Source organism: Melopsittacus undulatus, chromosome 1 (genome assembly GCF_012275295.1).
Source record: "Melopsittacus undulatus isolate bMelUnd1 chromosome 1, bMelUnd1.mat.Z, whole genome shotgun sequence".
In the NCBI taxonomy this organism is placed as follows: domain Eukaryota; kingdom Metazoa; phylum Chordata; class Aves; order Psittaciformes; family Psittaculidae; genus Melopsittacus; species Melopsittacus undulatus.
The window spans coordinates 54,203,484-54,222,797 of NC_047527.1; the positions used below are offsets into that span (position 1 = coordinate 54,203,484).

A 19,314-nucleotide genomic window follows, 5' to 3' on the forward strand; every position below is an offset into this window, starting at 1 on the left:
AGATAGCACATGTGAGTCAGCCACCACAGGGGTTCTGGAAAGAGAGCAGATGGGTTATTTGTTGTCTTACTTAAGTAACATAATTTCATACCAAAGAAAAAATACTACCATTGCCCTATGAAAATCAAATACATAATTTACAGGAAGACTCTAGAAAAAAACACAAACCACCTACACTACAGAAGCAAATGTATCACGGGGCAATGTGGGAATGTTGGTATGACTTGCAGTATCACCACAGGATACCCAACTGGGAAAGAATGTCTGTATGGAAACTTGCTTTAGTTCTGTCTCTGTGGTCAGCAGAAAGTCTGACACAGGCAATCACCCTTTTCCAAGTAGGGAAAAAAATTGGGAAGAATGAGTAACAAACCCCTTGCTTATGAGTATTTTACCATCCAGATTTTTATCTTTTGTGTATCATACAGCTGCAGTAATCATTACAAATACAGTAGTATGTGGGAACTGTAAACTACTTGCTTACTTGCAAACTGCTAGCATTTATTGATAAACTGCAAAATATTGACTCATTCTGGTACTTTCTCTTTGTCCTTTTTGTAATCAAAAAGCTAACTTCAGTAAATGAACTCACAGCTGCCAGATTTGTCCTTCCTTTCCATACTGGAAGGCACACATTAATTTTTAAAAAACTCACATGTTCCAGCTGCTTAATCTATACTTTGACTGTTCCAGTAGATTTGTGGCAATTACCCATGTCGGGGACCATGTTCCCTACCATACAGTTCACTGTGTTCGTTTATGCCCAAAGGCTAATGCCTTTGAGTGACATAAATATTCCATGAAGCTAAAAAGATTACAATATGTTTTTCCTAACAGCAGAAAATAAGAAGGGGTGGGGGGCACCCTGAGCAGCTGGAAGATCTTCCAAATAAAGTAACCATCTGATTAACTGCACTGGAACATAGCTAGAGGGAGAGTTCCTACCCGAGAAAGCGCAGGTGTAAGTGATGCTGGCTACCATGCGCTGGAGAGTTGCAAAAGCCAAACATGCCAGCCAACAGATAAGTCTCTTAAAGTGTAGCTTTATGGTACAAAAGAGCTGATACGAGCACAAGCTACTGCCAAACCTGAGCTTCTTTTAACTCCCCATCCTAGGCCCGAGTGCTCCAGCAGCTGCCCTTATACCAGCATAGACATCTGCTTTGTAGGGACAGTTCATTCCTGTCCTTGGCACCTGGCTCAGGTCCCTAACCACAGCTCACCATGCAATTAGTGGAGAATAGTAGAAAAGAAAGGAATCTTTATAATTATAGAAATTAGAAAGCTCTGGAATACTGGGGAGAAAAAGAAACAGGAATTGCTCTATCCTTGCAGCCAGTGCTTAGGAAGGCTTACAAGATGTAATCTTGTCCACATGTCAGGTGCTGGTTAGGAATTGATAAATTCACTGTGACAAATGATTATGTTCAAATTTCTAGACTAAATGAAATATTACTGTTTCCCTCTAGGACTCTCAGCCAGCATCAGTGGGTTTCTGTAGCTGTTTCAGTCGCAAATTATAGAAACCAACGCATTTAAAATACAATAGACACTTTGTCAGATTTTAACTGTGATCCAAAACCTGCAAGTAACCTCAGCTGCTGTAGCCACTGGTACTTACCCTTGGGACAATGGCTTAAGGAAAGCTGTTACAGTGTAATAAACACATGGCCTAAGTGGGTTTGCATTTCAGAAAGCAGAAACACCTTAAAAGGATATTTCTAAATGATTCCAGAACCTCAGACCCATACCACAGACCTGATTCACCTATTACAGCCTGGGTGTTTGTTCAGGAAATAAGGGTTGGATGTGTAAAAAGCGACTGTTTCAACCGCTTTGGCTTTTTTTAAACCATTACAGCATTTAGCCATTTAACCCCCCCACCCCACCGCATTTTGTGACAAAAGCTAGTAATAAAAATACCAAATGTCTTCAAATGTCTTGCTGCACTATTAAAAGCAAGCAGCTGATTTGCTGCTGCTGTGTGTCCCACATTTGAGATGCTCTCTCCTTTGCTTGGTGACAGATGGGAATTTATGTAAGGCACTTGCCAGCACAGCATCAAAGACTCGCTTCTACAGAATGCTCTCTAAAATGCAACATTTTAGTGAAGATGGTATTCTTGGGAATCCAGATCTGGACTTCATCTTCCCCCAACTGCAGAACACAGTCTACTGCAGTTGCAGTTCCTAGTTTATATTTGTAATGAGGAATCATTTGTTTGCTGATGAATGTAATTCTTATGCTGCTGAGAAATGTATAAAATATTCTTGCACCCCTAGGTTCAATTAAAAAGTATATAACCTATACACTGGGGAAATACTGCTTTTATATATCTTCAGCTATCCAACTTGGGTTTAAATTCCAAGGGTTTGGCAGTATTGCTCTTTGAAAAGACCCAAACCTCATTTAATTTAAGCATGGGAACAGGGTCAGTTAAATCAGTCCCTGAAAACCTCTTGAGTGGATAGCAGACAATGTTCTTCATATAGTTAATGGTATGGGTTAATGCATTTTGCTCAGCTCTGCAATAATCATCATACTGCTCAATGTAGCTGTTTAAAAAGAAGCAAAAAACCCTCAAATCAAGTGCATATAATACTGGAGTGACAGTATCTGTATTGCTTAAGAAAAAAAAAAAACCCTCACAAAACCAAAACAGCAGCCTTTTTCTTTATTAAAGCTCTTAAACTGAGGAATCAAACAGATCATGATGGGGCTGCAAGCCTGACAACACCACACTTGCAAAAGTGGAGTTACTGGAAGCCTGGAAGTGTAGGCAAAAGTTAGGAAGTTATGAACAGCAAAATTTGTGAATCAATTTCTTTCTGCAGCTCTGCTTTCTGAAAATCCAAGCAGCAGGGTATTTAGCAGCTTTTACAGCCAAGAGACTATTAAAAGTAACTTGGCTAGTGACTGTGTTTCCAAAATAAGTTAGCCATTAACATTGTTTAGGTACCTATTAACTACCTCTATTATCATATTTTCTACAAATAATACACCAATATAGCCATGTTTAAATGGAAAGTAACACTTGACTTTAGTAATTAACTGCTTTCCAACTGAGTCTTTGCATGGCATGAAAGTCGTGAAGAAAATTTGTTTCTACTCATGTACGTAATTCGAATTTGTACATTTATATTTTCATACAGATGAGATGGAAATAGATCCAGCCAGACTGAAAAAAAAATATGTTTTTACATCAGAAGGAACAGAAATGAAAGGTGACATGATTTAAAAGAACAGTACGAAGATGACAGATTGGAAGCTTTATCTGTATTCTACCAAAAACTTAATTATAAGGTAATGAAATTATGGAAGAGTTTTTGATGAACATGGACTTTCAGTGCAACAGAAGACATAGACAGTTATAGAAATATACAAAGTCTTAATTAGTTTGGAAGGAATATTAATCTTGATGCTTTAGGTTGTGCATCAATGTCTAAAAAATTAAGGAGTCAAACTTACTGTGGCAGATTAAGATATATCTGCCTACTGGACACTTCTTGTGGTTTATGCTGGCCAGCATCACAGGGCATCTTTCAGCACCAGCTGTGCCAGTTCTAGAGTTTATCACCTACAGCTTACACTGCTAAAGGCTGGCAACATCATTTACTAGTACCACCCACAGAGTGGTTGAGGTTGGAAGGGACCTTTGGAGGTCAGCTGCTCCAGCCTTCCTGCTCAGGCAGGGCCAATCAGAACCAGTTGCCCATGTCCATGTCCGGCCAGCTTCTGAATATATCCAGGGCAACCCATTCCAGAGCTTGGCTACCCTCACAGTAAAAAAGTGTTCCCTTATGTCCAGAGGGAACCTTTTGTGTCTCAGTGTGGGCTCATTGCCTCAGGTCCTGGCACGGCATTGGGCACCACTGAAAAGAGACTGGCTCCGTCCTCCTTGCACCCTCCTTTCACGTATTTAGACTTTGATGCAATCCCTGAGACCCTCTTCTCTAGGATGAACAGACCCAAGTCTCTCAGCCTCTCCTCATACGTGAGATGCTCCAGTCCCTTTATCAGCTTTGTGATCCTTTGTTGGACTCTTACCAGTATGTTCATATCTCTCTTATACTGAGGAGGCCAGAACTGGACTCAGCACTTCAGCTGTGGCCTCACCAGCGTTGAGTAGGGGGGAAGGATCACCTCACTCAACCTGTTAGCAATATTTCTCCCAGTGCAGCCCTTAACACCACAAGGCATCTTTGTGACAAGGACACGTTGCTGGCTCACTCAGCCATGAAGCACACGTGGAGCACTAACTCCAGTAGAAGGCAAGACTGGGCAGTAACATGGAGCTGAAGGAGGAGTAGGGCAGATATCTCCTCAAGAAAGCAATGTGGATACTAAACCAGGGGGATCCTCAGGCCAATCTGGAACAGCAATTTCTGCATTCCTATGCTTACATAGTCTGTCCCTGTGTCTCCCAGACACACTTGATGCTGTTTCTGAGCAATGTGTGTGACCTTTTCAGATACTCCACAGCAGGAACATTTGCTTTATCTCATGGACATCACTTATTTGTCTAGAGTTCTCGGTGGCTAGATGCCACCAAAGGTGATTTGAATGACTTATGGATGATCCTAAGAAAGATTAATATTTTCTTTTACATGAGGTTCAGATATTTAAACTATCTTCCCCTTCACCACATATACATGCATTTCCTCCCCTTTTAGTGGAATTTTCCTATTGTAACTTTAAAAGCTCACTGCTTGAGCTGAGAAACAAGCTGTACTCCATTTTTGTCATCAACTGCAAATGCTTAAACAGCAGAATACAAAGTGAAGAGGTCTTGGCCCATCAAAAGACCATTTCTGGATGACAGCAGATGGTAGAGGCTGAGCAGCATACAGATGCTGCCAGGAGGCTGAAAAATCATGCTAGTAAACTTGCTAGAAAAATTCCACCTTGCTAAAGGATGCAAAGTTAGATCAAATTAGTTACCTGAATTTCAACCCTACCTTTGGCGTTGCTGTTGCTATTCCACAGAAACATGTATTCTTACTATTTTTATTCTATTCTATTTTTTGTACTGCTGCAACAGTATTACCACACCTTGCTCAGCTGTGGCTAGAGTCCTGTCCTGCACATCCACTACATTAAACGTTTCATTCTCTTTAAGAATGGAAGTACATCTCCCTGTCTGCAAGTCAGTTTTACTGCTGACCTTTCACACACACAGAGTCAGACTGGAAATAATCACATGTCATCGAGTATGTGACAAACTGCCTAAAACATTTTATTTGACCTGAGCAGCTCACTCATTGCTTCATCATTTCTGATTAATACACTCACCCGAACACATGCTAGTAAAACCCTTCCTGAATTTATGCTCCATTTTTATATGACAGTGATGTTCACCTAACAGACTGGAGAGCACATGACTAGTCAGTATATATAAAAGTAATAATACATATTACAGCTCCACAGGCCTATCCCTCCTGCTTCCTTACCTATGGCTCATGAAATCCTGCAGCTTTCAAAATCCTGACAAGTTTTTACAGAACCAAACTGAAAACAGCATTGCAGCAATATTTTTTTTCTGCCTCTTTCACAGTTTATTTCCCTTCTAAACCTGTCCTGTGCTGTTGTGGAGACAGTGTTCTCACAGGAGAATGAATATTTGGTACATGAACTCCGAATAACTGAAAGATAGATACAGCAAGGCCATGGGAGGCCTGAGGAAGCTTAAGCAAGCAAGATAAGAAGAAGCTGGAATTCACCGATTTATGAGAACTGTGGACTGTTGGCAAGTGTTCGAGGTCAAGTTCTCACACCTGTGCCTAACCAATTATGTTAGTCACTAAGGATCTTCAAGACAAGTATCCAATCATGATATGCCAAATTGCTGTAGGTGTGTGTAAGCAATAGTATATAAGGAGTTAATGCTTTGCAATAAATGGCTTTTTGTCTGATCATATTAATCTCTGACTGAGTCCATTCCGCAGCAGGCTGTAGCATAAGATAGGTCATACTTAGTCCACTGCTAGTAAGTGAGTATCTGCAGATAAAGATTCTCTTCCACTACAGAGAAGCTGCCTGTTTAAGCACCCACTGAGCAAGAAACAGGAACTTCATATACCTGGGAAATAGACACCCATATGCCATCCACTGCCCCTAGAAGGAATCCAAGGAATTTTAAAATAATTTTTGTTTTGTTTTTAATTTCATTTTGATCTCATTTCCACAACTGTTGTATTTCCATAACTGTGTCTAGGTCTGAGGGATTCTAAAGGAAGATCTTCAGATAAAGCTGTCAGGTTTTGAAATAAACTAATAGTTTTTTAGTGTCACCAACACAATATTACACATTATAAGGCTTTTTTTCTGCAACTGGATTTGATGTGTGTAACTTGGTTATCTGCCAGTGCTATCACCACAAATGCATGACAAATAAAAAGTTCTTACTGAAGTATTTAGTGTTTCTCTCTTTTATACCCAATACTCACATGACAATAACAAAAGGAGAAGAAAAATAAATTTATTGACTTGAATAGTATTTAACCATATTCCTCATGAATTAAGGTTCTTCTGTGTATTTGCAAGAGAGAAGAGCATATAAACAATACCACAGCTTTTACTGGCACAAACCTAATGTGATCATATGATTACTGTTTGCCTCAAGTGTCAACTGCAGAGGTCATTTTAAAATGGTATAACAAGATTTACAGCATTCCACCTTGTATTTTCTTCATACATATTTTGTTCTTTGTACACTATTTTATTTTCAAAATTAAATACATTCCCAATCTACACTTGCATAAAAGCTATAAGCAAGGATCAAGCACATCATAAATCCGAAGTATTCAGATTCCAGAAGCTCTTTGTAAGGTAATTTTCTTGATCATTTCTTGCATGCCTACCTGGGGACTGATCCAGAGTAAAATGAAATCCAAAGGTCAAAATTCTGCCCTTGGTTAGGTACAGCAATAAAAGTTCCAGTGCTTTCAGAAGGGCCAAAATTCCATCTACAAGGATTACTTCCTCTGACCTAAATGTGCTTTGAATCAATCCCTAATAGCCTTTGAAAGGCAAATGGCTTCTTTCATTTGGGATTAACTCAGAGTATGCTCTATGGTGTGATCAGATGTTGTTGCATTTTTACATCCAATTACAAGGTGATTAAATAATTTGCAACTTCAAAACACCCCTTTACTTTTAAAATAATGAAAAAAAATGTTAAGGATTAATTTTAAATGGTTATTAAACACAATATTTTACTTTGATACTGACAACAGAGATGCCTTATTACTACTTGTGGCCAAAGTGTTCGAGAACTGCTGGAACAGAAAAACATCTCTGACAGATTCTTCCCCCTGGACAAATGCATCCCAAACAGGAAGGAAAGACAGCACCAGTTCCTTGCATGCCTCTGACGGTATTGCAACTTCTACCACGAGTGGGAGGGTGAAAGCTTTCTTGTGCTGCTCTGACCCTTTAAAGAGCTGATTCAGCTCATTAACCTGACAAGGAATGAGTGCTTTGCGTTTTTTGGCATTTGCTGTGCTTGTTTCCTAGAACCATTTGAAGGAAAACAGTGGGAGCATGTGTGCATGGGTGGAACAGCTCTGCGTCTTTCAGCAGCAAAATTCTTAGATGAGCCTGTAAAATCTTACCCTGCTTTTCAAAGGTACTGGATCTTGGCTTACAAAAGAAAAGAAAACCCTTCAGGGTTTTATTAAGAAGAAAAAATAGGACAGTGTAGTTACTTCACAAGTTGGCTTCAGTGAAGAAATCAGCTTCGAGAGGTATACTTCCCTTCCTGCCCTTCCCTTCATCAATTCTTTATGGAGCCATAAAGACCTGCAGGCCATATCACCGAAATTATCTTCATTAGAAATCATCTGCCCACCCTCAAAGCTAATCTTCATCTCGACCATTTAATTTTAGTGGTTCATAGGATGGACTTTCAGTGCACACTAACAGTCAAGCAGGCAGTGAACACTGGCATCTTGACCTACAGGTGGAAATGCTTCTTTTTTTGAAGTTGGCTCTGCTATGAAGCTTAGTAATGACAAACAAGCTAATCATCAAAGCTAAGGGAAGTTGCTGACCTGGGACAAAATCTGAGCAAGAAGAATCTCAGATAATTCATTGCCAAAGACAAGGTATGAGAAGGAGCTGAGGAACAACAGGCAAAGCTCTGATGATTCACAACAACCCTGAAGCACCAGAGAAGCTTTTAGACTCAAATATATTGTATACAGGCATGCAGGAATGGATGCGTGTATGCACCGTGTAACCCTCCAAGACAAAATTTTGCTTTACTCCCAAGTCACAATTAATAACAATTTCTACAAGACATCAAGACATCTATAAATAGTTACAGGCTAAAAGAAAAAAAAAACAAAACTTGGCTACAGAACTGCTCTCCTTGAACACTACAGATCATTTCCTCAAGAATCTGACATTCACTACTGGCTGGGTACAGGAGTGATTTTGTAAGCCTACTTCACACAGTAATGAGCTCAAAAGCAGAAAACCTTCTCAGACAGCTTACCTCTTTTGCACTTTTAATTTTGGCCAAGAAAGTGTACAGTTCCATTGTTTCAGCAAACAGAGCCCGACATACTGCTTGATAGTGGTTTGGCGCCTCTGATCGGGTTGGCAGGTGGGCAGCACACAGCTGAAGACAAAAATAAATAGCAATATCAAAACAATGCCCCATTGCTTTCATTAATGCTACAGAGCATTAGCAAACGTGACAGTGAGTTCAACAGGATATGTAGGGTACAAAAATCCATGAGTCATATAAGTTCAGGCAGAAATGGTGTTGTATTTTCCAAACCTTCTTCTCCCATTTGTTTTATGAGAAAAGTTCAATAAGGACAGTGAGGGGATTCATTGACCACATCCTGGAAAACTGAAAACCAAGGCAATGCCTTTTCATTAAAAAAAAACCCAAACAAACAAAACCCTCAAAAAAACCCACCAAACTCACAAACCCCAACCAACCAAAAAAAACCACAAACAAACAACCCCCCCACACACACACACAGAGATGACATAATTGTGAAAGAGAAAAAAGCAATCCTGCAGGCTCAAATTTTGAGAAAACATTCTTAATCCAAACCAGATTTAACAGAAAGATTTGTTCAGCATCCTGTGAGTGTCTAAGAGGACTGTACCCGAACCAATTTTGGACCGCATGGAAGGAAAAGCGAGGAAAAAAATGAAGAAGTGCAATTGTCAAGCTGAAACTCTGGTTTAATTTATTTCAAGCAGTACAAAGGTTTTTAAAATCAGCAAGACTGATGGAAGTGCAGACTTGCTGTTTCACCTCAGACATCCATGAGCATTTCCAGACACAGGCACAGCTAATATAAAGAAGCACTGGTAGATGTTTTTATACATGCTGAACCTACAAAACTCTGAAAGGCTACTCAAATCACTAATAATCATTCACAACTACTGCTAAGCAGTCAGTCCAGCATTGCTTTTAGTGTAAATCATGCAGCTCCCATTTCCACAAGAGAAGTTTCACTGAAACCAGCCTTTATAGTTCAAAGAACCTGAATGAGCAGCATCCAGCTTCAGGAATATGAACATCCAGCTTCTGCCATTGCAGAATAGCTCAGCACTGACACTAATAGTTGTAGTATCTATGTCCCAGAAGTCAAATCCATCACCAGTAAGTATTTGTCATGAAAATCTGGCTGGAAATGGACAGAACAAAATAACATCTATAATTTGTTCCCTAAACATTTTTAATAAAACCTCAAACCTCAAAATTAGAGCATCCATATCATATATCATACTGGGTTTTATATTAAAATAAATCAAAATCTTAACCAGGGCCTTAAAATTTGTCTTGTTAGGGTGGTTTTATAGTATCTGTTATAAACATAGCTATATTTATAGCTATTGAGCTAAAACTAAGTACAAGGGAAAACCCAAGGCGGTAGGTGGCTACATTCAGATCTCCAGAACTAAAGCTTGAGACAAAAGCCTCTTTAGGAGAAGAGCCCTTAATTAGCCCAGTGGCATGTTGTCTAAATCTCTCCTGCTACTGCAGCAAACGCTGTGGTTACAAGGGGCACAATGCATGGTCTGCTTTTCCATTTGCTTTCAATTTGACTTAAATCCATACTGCCACTAAAAGGTGTGGTCCTATGGCCTCCAGCTGTACGCAGCCACTGATGCCCTTATGCTAGCACCAGAGTTCATGCCCTAACTCGGAGAGGATTACTCACCCGAACAAAAATTAACAACATGCAAGAAATGGAGCTGGAGATAATTATTCTTAATGGCATGGACACACACGTAGCAGTGCAGGCAAAAGCGAGCAGAGAATATACTGCTGGAGTAGGGAAAGGGAGGAAGGCCTGAACAATTGCTTTTGGTTGCAGTTAGATTTAGATTAGCTCAATCTCACTGACAGGTTGCTTTTCAAGGCCATAGGGCCCTTGTTATCTTTTATTTCTTCCAATTAGTACAACAATACAGAGTTCAGTGGTCAGATTTGGTCAAGGTCTTTGATGAATTTTTACAAGCACAATTTAGACTCCTTCAATATCATACTATGATTATCGTACACATATATATACTGATTTTTGCCATAAAAAATGAATATACATGAGTAAAGTTTATATATGTGTGCATGCTTCCTTCTTCCCTATACACTTTCCTTAGATACAGGGAACACAAGGCAGACATGTTCACAGAACCGCCCTTGATCCCTCCCTTTCCAATTTTATACTGGTTTACGATGATGGCCAAAATCTTCTTAAACTCTTCAAATTTATTTCTGGATAATCACACGGACATAGTTGACATAAAAAAAATAAAAAATCCCACCTTCTTTTTTTCCTCTTTCTGACCCTTCTCCCTCCCCCCCCCCTTTTTTTTTCCCCTCTTTTTTTTCCTTTCCTTTGTTTCCTTTTCAACAAATCATACCATCTTCTTTGCTGGTAATGGGAGAAATACCGGAACAGATGCACCTGTAATGTGTGCCACACACACACATGTAACAACACACACAAAGATAGAAATTAAATTGAATATTACAAACAATTAAATATTTCCCTTGACTCTGTGAGAAAGTCAGAACATTTAAAAGACCAAATTTTGAGTATGGTCAATTTGTGTTCCTTTCTCTCAACAACTAATCTTGTCCATACCTGCTGCCTTATGTTTTCAGTGAGCTATTACTGGTTATTAATTATAGTACTGATAAAAAAGGGTTTAATTCTAAAATACATCACTTACAAGAATAATAGTAAGAATAACAGCAATGGCAATTTCAAAAAGGTCATAAAACGGTACAAGTTTTCACAGCTGACAATAAAATTTTATTGTTCTACAGATCACACACAAGTTTTAAGAATGCTTTTTTTTCCCCCTTCATTTAGAACATGTTAATTAGAAACAATTTGCATCAAATATTGAGAAAGTTAATAAAGTGCAGCACTGGCAAGTTCGTGCAGGGGATGAATATAACCTTGATTCTATTATTGAACATGAAGTAAAGCAAAAAAAAATTTAAATACCTGCTGCTGAACTTAGTTACAAAAGCAACCACATAAAAAGTTAACCGTTTAGTTTGCAAACCTCAGGCTGCAGATATTAAAAGAGGGCAAGAAGCTCCTACTAGCTTTCATGTTCTGAAAAATCAGTCTCTGAGAGATCTTAAATTATGTGAAAATGCATTACATACAAAAACCCTTTGTGGTAACATTAAGTCAAGTGACTTAGTATAAATTTTTGGGTTGGGGAAGGTAAGCCTCAAGAAGAAGGAAAATGCAAATACAACAGACAGATTGTATTTCTGCCCTTCATTGTTATATACTGTTCTTGCATGTTGTTCAGAGCGCCTGACAAGCAGTAACTTCTGCATGAAAAAACACCGCAAATTTTAGGCAGGCAAGGCAAATCAAGTATGAAATGTCACTTCTGAGTTCAGGACATTTATCTACTTAAAAATCAAAATCACATCTTCAATATTATGATAGCAGCGCTTGAAAATCTGTGTTACTGTAGCACACCACAAAAAGCACAGTCAGAAAGTTTTAATAATTGCGATATGAAAGGACAACCACCTAATGAACTCCTCCTCTTATTACCATGTCATAGCAGTTGTGGTGCAAGAAGGTTTAAGATCCGCTCTGCAATCTTTTCCAGCCATTCAAAGTTCATGGAGGAAACGATGCCTCTGTATGCTGGTTATTCTGACACTGCCCTTTTTCATCCTTCATGATAAAACTCAAAACTACCCGAAGAGGAACGAACGCAAACAGTACCCAGAACATAACACAAGGGCTGTTTGTTCTGTTTCCAAGAAGTCTCAAAAAGTATGGCTGAAAACAAATGATGTGGTCTTTGTAAACTGGTGAAATATCAAAAATACATTATCAACTACTGAAACATTAACTATCTCAGTCTGTAAATACTGCCATTTGCAATCACTGTGAAGAGACAGGATTTTTATTTCTTTTTTTCCTCTGAGCCTACCATAACCCCAGCTTGACCCAAAGCATTCAATCTTTGCTTAGAACTCTAAGAAGATTAGAGACTGTTTCCATCCACATTCAGGGTTCACAGAAAAAAAAAGGCATTATGTAAATACCACAGCCTTGCCAGCTCCTCTGTCCAAATTCATCCTCAATTGACTAGGAAACAGTGCACCAAACCAAAGCAGTGTTAACAAAAATCACAATTTACCCATCCGAAGAGATCCAACAGCATTTCTTGCATCTGTTTGAATATATTCCATAAAATCATAAAATATACAACTGACTCACCCACTAAAATTCACATAGCTTTTGCAAAACCTTTTTGGTTAGATGCACCATGGAAGCTTCACCAAAACACCTGGCCTGCTGGAATCAATATTTCAAAAGACAAAAAGCATTTCCACTTGCGATCATCTTGGTCAAAGGACCCATATGAATGCACTACAAAGGAGAAAAGGGTTTATTTTTCCCAGGGGCCACAAAGATAAGCTATTGATATTATGCAAAACAGACTACCAGCCTGCAAATGCCAGGCTTGTTAAGCATTTTAAAAACCTTGGAGTATTAACATAGACTTAAAAGATGTACTTTCTCTTAAGCAACAAGAAGAAATCACTTTAATCAGCAGAGTGAGGTAAGACTGAACATGCAACTAGACCAGGTATCTGCCTTATCCTTTGCAGTATGGTACTGCAACAGGTTGAAAAATAAAACTCAGTTTGAGATGCCTCATTTTTTGAAAGACTTTTATCTCCATGCAGATAAACTGAACCTTGTGAATAGACTTTTTAAAAATACATACGTATCTTTTCATTCTCACGCATATGAACTTCAAGGAGCCACCTGCCTTACCTGAAAAATCTTACCAAGACAATACCTATTTATCTGTAAATATCAACTGAGCATTCTGCTTCGCTTTATTATCCAGAATAAGATTAAGGGATGGACTGTTCAGAGGAATAAAAATTTTTTGACACGAGTTTATAAGATGTTTCTGCCTGCTAGGACCACCCCTGTACATAGAATATGGGACATGGGCACAGCACAAGTTTTGGGGCAGGTCTCATGACACTTGCTGCCAGCTCGCCTGCTCCCACCCAGTTCACAGCTGCTCTCCCTAACCTTCCAGGCAGAGATTTGCCCCTGGCAAAACCTCTTGTAACTGCAGTGGGCCAAGGACTAGCTCATGCGTCTGATAAAGGACTTCAGGGGAATATTAGCAAGGTGAGACTGCAATAAGACAAAAGGTGTGGGAGGAAGGTTAGCTATTAATCCACAAAATAAATTCACAGAAAGTACAGGAAGTATTCACAGAAAGTTACTCCTCCCAGAGAGCTACCTGCAGAAGCTTTGTAACCTTTAAAACTGTTATTTTCAAATGATTATTTGCAAGTGCTGAGGAATGCCCAATTAATTTTACACACCTCAAGGAAAAGTCAGGTTCTGTGGAAATTGAGGCAAATTGCTAGTTTGCTGGTGTCAAGCACATCTACCACGTCTACCAGCAATCTGGTAAGGCTTTCTCCTTGCACTGGTATTCGTTGTTTTGGTCATGTGCTTCATCACTTTAAGGAGGACAAGAGAAAAACTATGTAGTTCTCTACTTATGCAAGTTCAGAATTTAATGGCTTAAGTGATCCTCCCCATAAAATGACTTCAACAAATATATTCCTCCTTTCAATATGAAAACCCAAATGCAGCAGCAAAGCTACTGTATTTAGCAATAACAAGTGAAATTTGATGAAATAGTGGCCTTGGTTGGTTCCCTCTTTCAGAAGCGTAAAAAGGAGAAAACAATGTAGCTGCTGGAATTAAAGCTGAAACTGCAATGGGAATTAGATGAGGCAAGGATTGAAAACAGTGCTTTGCATAATATCTTGATCCTTAAAGAAGTGCCCAGTTATCTGTATCATACAGTCTCCATCATCATCAACTACCCTCTGCTTTGCCAACTCTGAGCACTAAAGGCCTTGAGCAAATTACATGTATGCTTAAAGGTCAAACAGGAATGGACTAACAAATGTTTGCAAATCTTCTCCTGAGTCAAAACTTAAGTCAGTGTGAAAGCAAGGCTGAAAGGCTTACATGGGTAGACTGTGTTTGGGAAATGCTGCAGCCCCATTTCATGTGCTGTAGCTGTTTTTAGAAATACAAAACAAACTTGAGCAATTCAACCATGCTCAGTATGAAATGGTGCACAGCAAAGAACTCTCCTCCACTATTTTCTTCTAAACAGAATATCTGTCCTGACACCATTTCCTCCAAGTACTGATTGTCCTGAGGTGCTGAGCACTGCAATTAATTTTCTTTCTTAAAATCTTACATTTCACAGATACTTGAAGTCTTAATTACTTTTCCACCCTATTAAGACTGAATTTAAGCAGTTAATAGAATCTTGACAAAATTAAGCAGACAGCAACTGCAAGACTAACACCTCACTGAACTGTCTTACTTATAAACTTGAACCTTTTCCAATGACAGAAACAACTGAAGGTGAAGACAGTTTGTATTCTGTTACATTTATATGATACTATCTTTAGGGAAACAAGCCTTACAAACATTTAACACATTTGCAAACACTTTTGAAAGCATTTAACCAGTGTTAAGAAATGGAAAGCAGTATACATTATAGTATACATTACTGACTACATTTAATTTTTTAAGCCAAATCCTTTATTTTCATGCTCAGTGAACCCTATTCTTACTCTTTATTAGCTTTGTAAGTACAGAATAAGATCCTGACTTCAAGAAAATGTTAGTCTATATTTTTGTGAAATACAGGTATTTCCAATGGACATTTTGACATTAACTTTTCAGTGACTAATGCTATGTGCTAGTGCTGACTTCTTGACAATGTTCATGTAAATTCTCATTCTTGAAAGCTGTAAACTATTAAATCTATTAAACTATTTTTCTGCTCCTCAAATATATCTCCCCCCTGTCACTGCATCCCCCGATATACAGCTGTTTCTGGAATATGTGTTAGGTGTATTGTTATACTGTCTTTACACAGTGGACTAACAACATCCTGCTTCTCAGAGGCTTGTTTCAAAAGAGCCAATTAAGTGAAAACCAATTCTGCATTCTCTCTTAGTTTCAAAGAAACTGTGCTCCGTTGTTTCTTAGTGGAATAATGGAGGAATCAATAATATAAATATGCAGTAATCTGAATTTGCTAGCTCGCGTTCTTTGACTATTCAGAGGAACATCAATGGGATTATTCACAAGCAAGGGTGAATTCCTACAATTTATATATTTTCCATTCTTCTACATGAAATATCAACCCCTGCAACATTCAGCAAAACCACTAGTTAGCCTTTCAGCAGCAACATTTTCTAAAGTTCTCTGCTTTACAAGGCAACAGCTCTGTGTGCATTTGATGGGTCTCATCTGTGCTGCTTCCGCACCTGCATTTTAGAGTGGAGCAGCAGCATGAAGGATTGAATGGAGGTATCTGGGTAAGAAAACTAGCTTCAGAAGCAGAGTAGAGGCGTAGATGGGGAAACATGATAAAATTGGATAATTAAAGGAGAAGGGGAGTGGCTGTACACATTCACAGGGCTACATGTAGTTGTTTAGCTAACAGTGCATTAAGATGTGGAACCACCCTTTACATTATTAAATAACTTAGTCCTGAACAACTGATAGCAAAGAGCTGCACCCCTGTAACATCATTTTGCATGATTGTCTACCACGCTTCCCAGGCCCTCCTTAGGGCTGGAGGATCACTACTGAAACTACTACTTCTGTTCAGCAGAAAAGAGAGGAAAGTTGGTTTTGTACCAGGATGCTTGGCATGTCCAACAGAGAACAACAGCAGAACAGATGACCTTCTTTCTTCCCCTTTCCCACAGACCTTCATACAAGCATATAAAGCAGCCATTGCAATCAGGTACTGCTTGAAAAATCAGAACATCTCCAGAAAAACAGTAGAAAATAATGAAAATTTCAAACAGTATAAAAGAGAAATCAATTTTATGAAAAGGCAACAGAAAATGGTGGGGAATTACTCTCAAATCAGAAACCAAATCTCACTGATACACAGGAAATGAAGGGGAAATAATGCAGAAAAGAAGTTGTTTCTCTATCAATTTTTCAATAATGCCTATCAATGTCATTATTAAACAGTTGAGATGTTTGCATATGTACTAAATGGGAGACACTATATTAACGTAAGGCAGTTTTATTCATAAGCTGCTTAAAATCCAATTAAAATACATCAACTAAAATAAAAACATGAACTTTTCCTTGGCAGCAATTTACAGTTCACGTATAGAGCTTTAAAATGTATGTGTGTGGGAAGCTTGTTTGTTTTTATGCTAAGTGCTGAAACTTCTCTCAGTAGGCATAATAATAATTTGCTTTCATGTTTTGTCCTGAAGCATAACTTTTTATTCCTATCCAAACCAACAGATTTCCAGCTGCATAATCAAACAAACTGCATTACTAAACATAACAAGCTTTTAAACTTCACTCCCAATGAATAAATCCCAACAACTTCTAACCATCTCATTTTGCTTTCATTAGATCTCAGTGTATGGAAACCTATTCTATTCCTTCATGTATGCCATACTCCTTATTTGTAGTACCTTTGTCAGGGAAATCAGGTCTTGAAACTGATTGCATGAAAAAGGCCTACAGAAAAATTCTTCCTCCTTCTAGGCAAGCATGCTTAACATTTTTTTCTTAAAATGCACAGCCATTGTATCTACACTGTAATTGTCTTATCAAGCATATGTTACATGAATATTAATACGTAAAACATGAGATAGGTATGAACAGAATTATTTAACCCACAATTTATTAATTGTTTAAAATAAAAAATACTGTAATTTTGATTCAAACATATATCCTTGCTTATTCAAGCAGAACAGATATCCAGAAATCAGAACTTAAAAGGTGCTGTTTTTTCCTCAGTTCCTTCTAGTTCTAGTGGTGGTGCCCTTTTTAGTCCTTTTCTTCTACGCACACTCCAGTCCTGCAAATTGTCTCCAGTATAGTAATTACTAGAAATTGAATTACCTTGAGTCAGTGGCTTTGACATACGCCCTGTATATAGGTGGGATTAACCACCTGGAGGGACTGCAGATGGTGCTTATACCTCCCTGACTTCTTAGAGACTTGAGTGAAAGACATTTGGTTTTACACATTTCTTGCCAAAGGCAGCAACAGGAGTAAAACCACCACGTTGTCAAGCATTCAGGAGACTTCATATATCCCAAACTGCACTGAGTCTACCCCATGAGGACAGCAGTCGTGCTGTAGTAGCTGCAGCACAGTAGTTGACTCACAGTCCATGTTACATATATTCTCTCACCCTTGTGACACTAGAAATTACCAATTCTATTTTGCTGATGGAGATCTGAGGCTGATGCAAAGCCCACTGAGCTGGCCAGGAATCTCTTATAAAGAAAATTTAAAAAATCCTGGATCAAAGCCATAGCTGACCAAATCACATAGGATGTTACAGCATATTTTTCCACCATGTCTCTGCTTTGCTGGTCCATTTGCACTCCTATCTGCTAAAAAGATCTCAGTCTCCATATGAAAATTTAGAAAGGACAACTGCAGTGAATTATTGTGCATCTTGTAATCACTGTGGTTTTCCTGAAATCTTAGGTCCTGAACTCACAGGAATAAGCAATCTTCATTATTTTTAATTAAGAGACTGTGAAGATTCTAGCACAATCTAAAGGCTGACCTCTTGCCCCAGTCTTAAAATACATACATTCTTGGAGGGGATAGGAATGAGTCCTTGCTTCTAAAAAGGATGAACAACACAGACCTCAGCACAAGATAAGAACCCAAAGATGCAGAGTGAGAGAGACCCTCTCTTGCTAATAAACTAAATTCAGAAGCAATTCTTCTTCCCTAGGGTTTGGCTGTCCTTTCTAACAGTTACCTGGTTTATTTCAAAACACACTACCTGCAGAAGGAGGCAAAGCCATGCACCTTGGCTGATCTCTGCAAAAACAAGAGAAGCTTGTTATAGTTGCAAAAAAAACCCTACTTGTACTTTCAAATGCTGAGCATTCTTTTTGAAATTAATTTCTTTGCACACTCAAAAGAAAAAAAAAAAGGCCAACATTGGAAAATAAATACATATTTCATAGTATTTGAAGTGTCCTCCCAACTCTTATTGCCTTGCTTTTAATTACATAAATATTGAACTTTAGGTTATTTCAACCACATCAGATACGTCTTACATTCTTCTTATCTAAGAAGAAACCTTGTAGAAACAAGCATGTTCTGCAGTAAAAGGGATGTTTCCTTGACAGAGAATAGTTAAGGGAAAAAATAAACCACGAAACCAATAAAAAGTCACATAGCAAAGCTACCTCTTCATCAAGATCTTATTACTTGAAAGTAAAAAGAGAAAATGGAAGGAGGCAAATCACTTTCCTGGTTCTCCAGTCAACTGCTGCATGATTGCTTTGTTTTCAAACACAACCCTTAAAATAATTAAACTATTTTGTGCCAAGTATTCTAAGGACCTGCACCACAGATAATTATTTACCCATTCTCAGTTACATATCATGAAAGATATATCTCTGTGAGTCAGGCAGGAACTCCCAGCTCAGTTCTTCAACTTCAAAGCTACCTTTAAAACCCCCGGCACTTGCAGAGGTATCTACTACATATCCATTGAAACAGATGCTTTTCCATGATACATTTACCAAGGCCTTTCAAAGCAGACATATAAAAGGAATTAAATCTCTGGAAGGCAATTAATACTGTAGTGACCTCAGTTCATGGAGAACAAGGTTATCAAAGGGGTGATTGTGGTAGAGCACTCTCCTGCATGTTGTCAAAGACCAATTGTTACTCTTGGGTAACTCTCTTCTGTACTGGTTATTTTTCATGA

The 19,314-nt window shown here is 38.5% G+C and overlaps 1 protein-coding gene across 4 annotated transcripts in view; it reads right to left on the minus strand.

Moving 5' to 3' along the window:
* The window catches only part of SPIRE1 (spire type actin nucleation factor 1), a 130,067-nt gene that overhangs the window by 40,168 nt on the left and 70,585 nt on the right, over positions 1–19,314 (minus strand). For all 4 annotated transcript variants that reach the window (XM_034067607.1, XM_034067601.1, XM_034067611.1 and 1 more), the window contains exon 4: positions 8,498–8,623. In XM_034067607.1, coding sequence (XP_033923498.1) covers positions 8,498–8,623 — 126 coding nt within the window. The remainder of the gene's footprint in view (positions 1–8,497; positions 8,624–19,314) is intronic.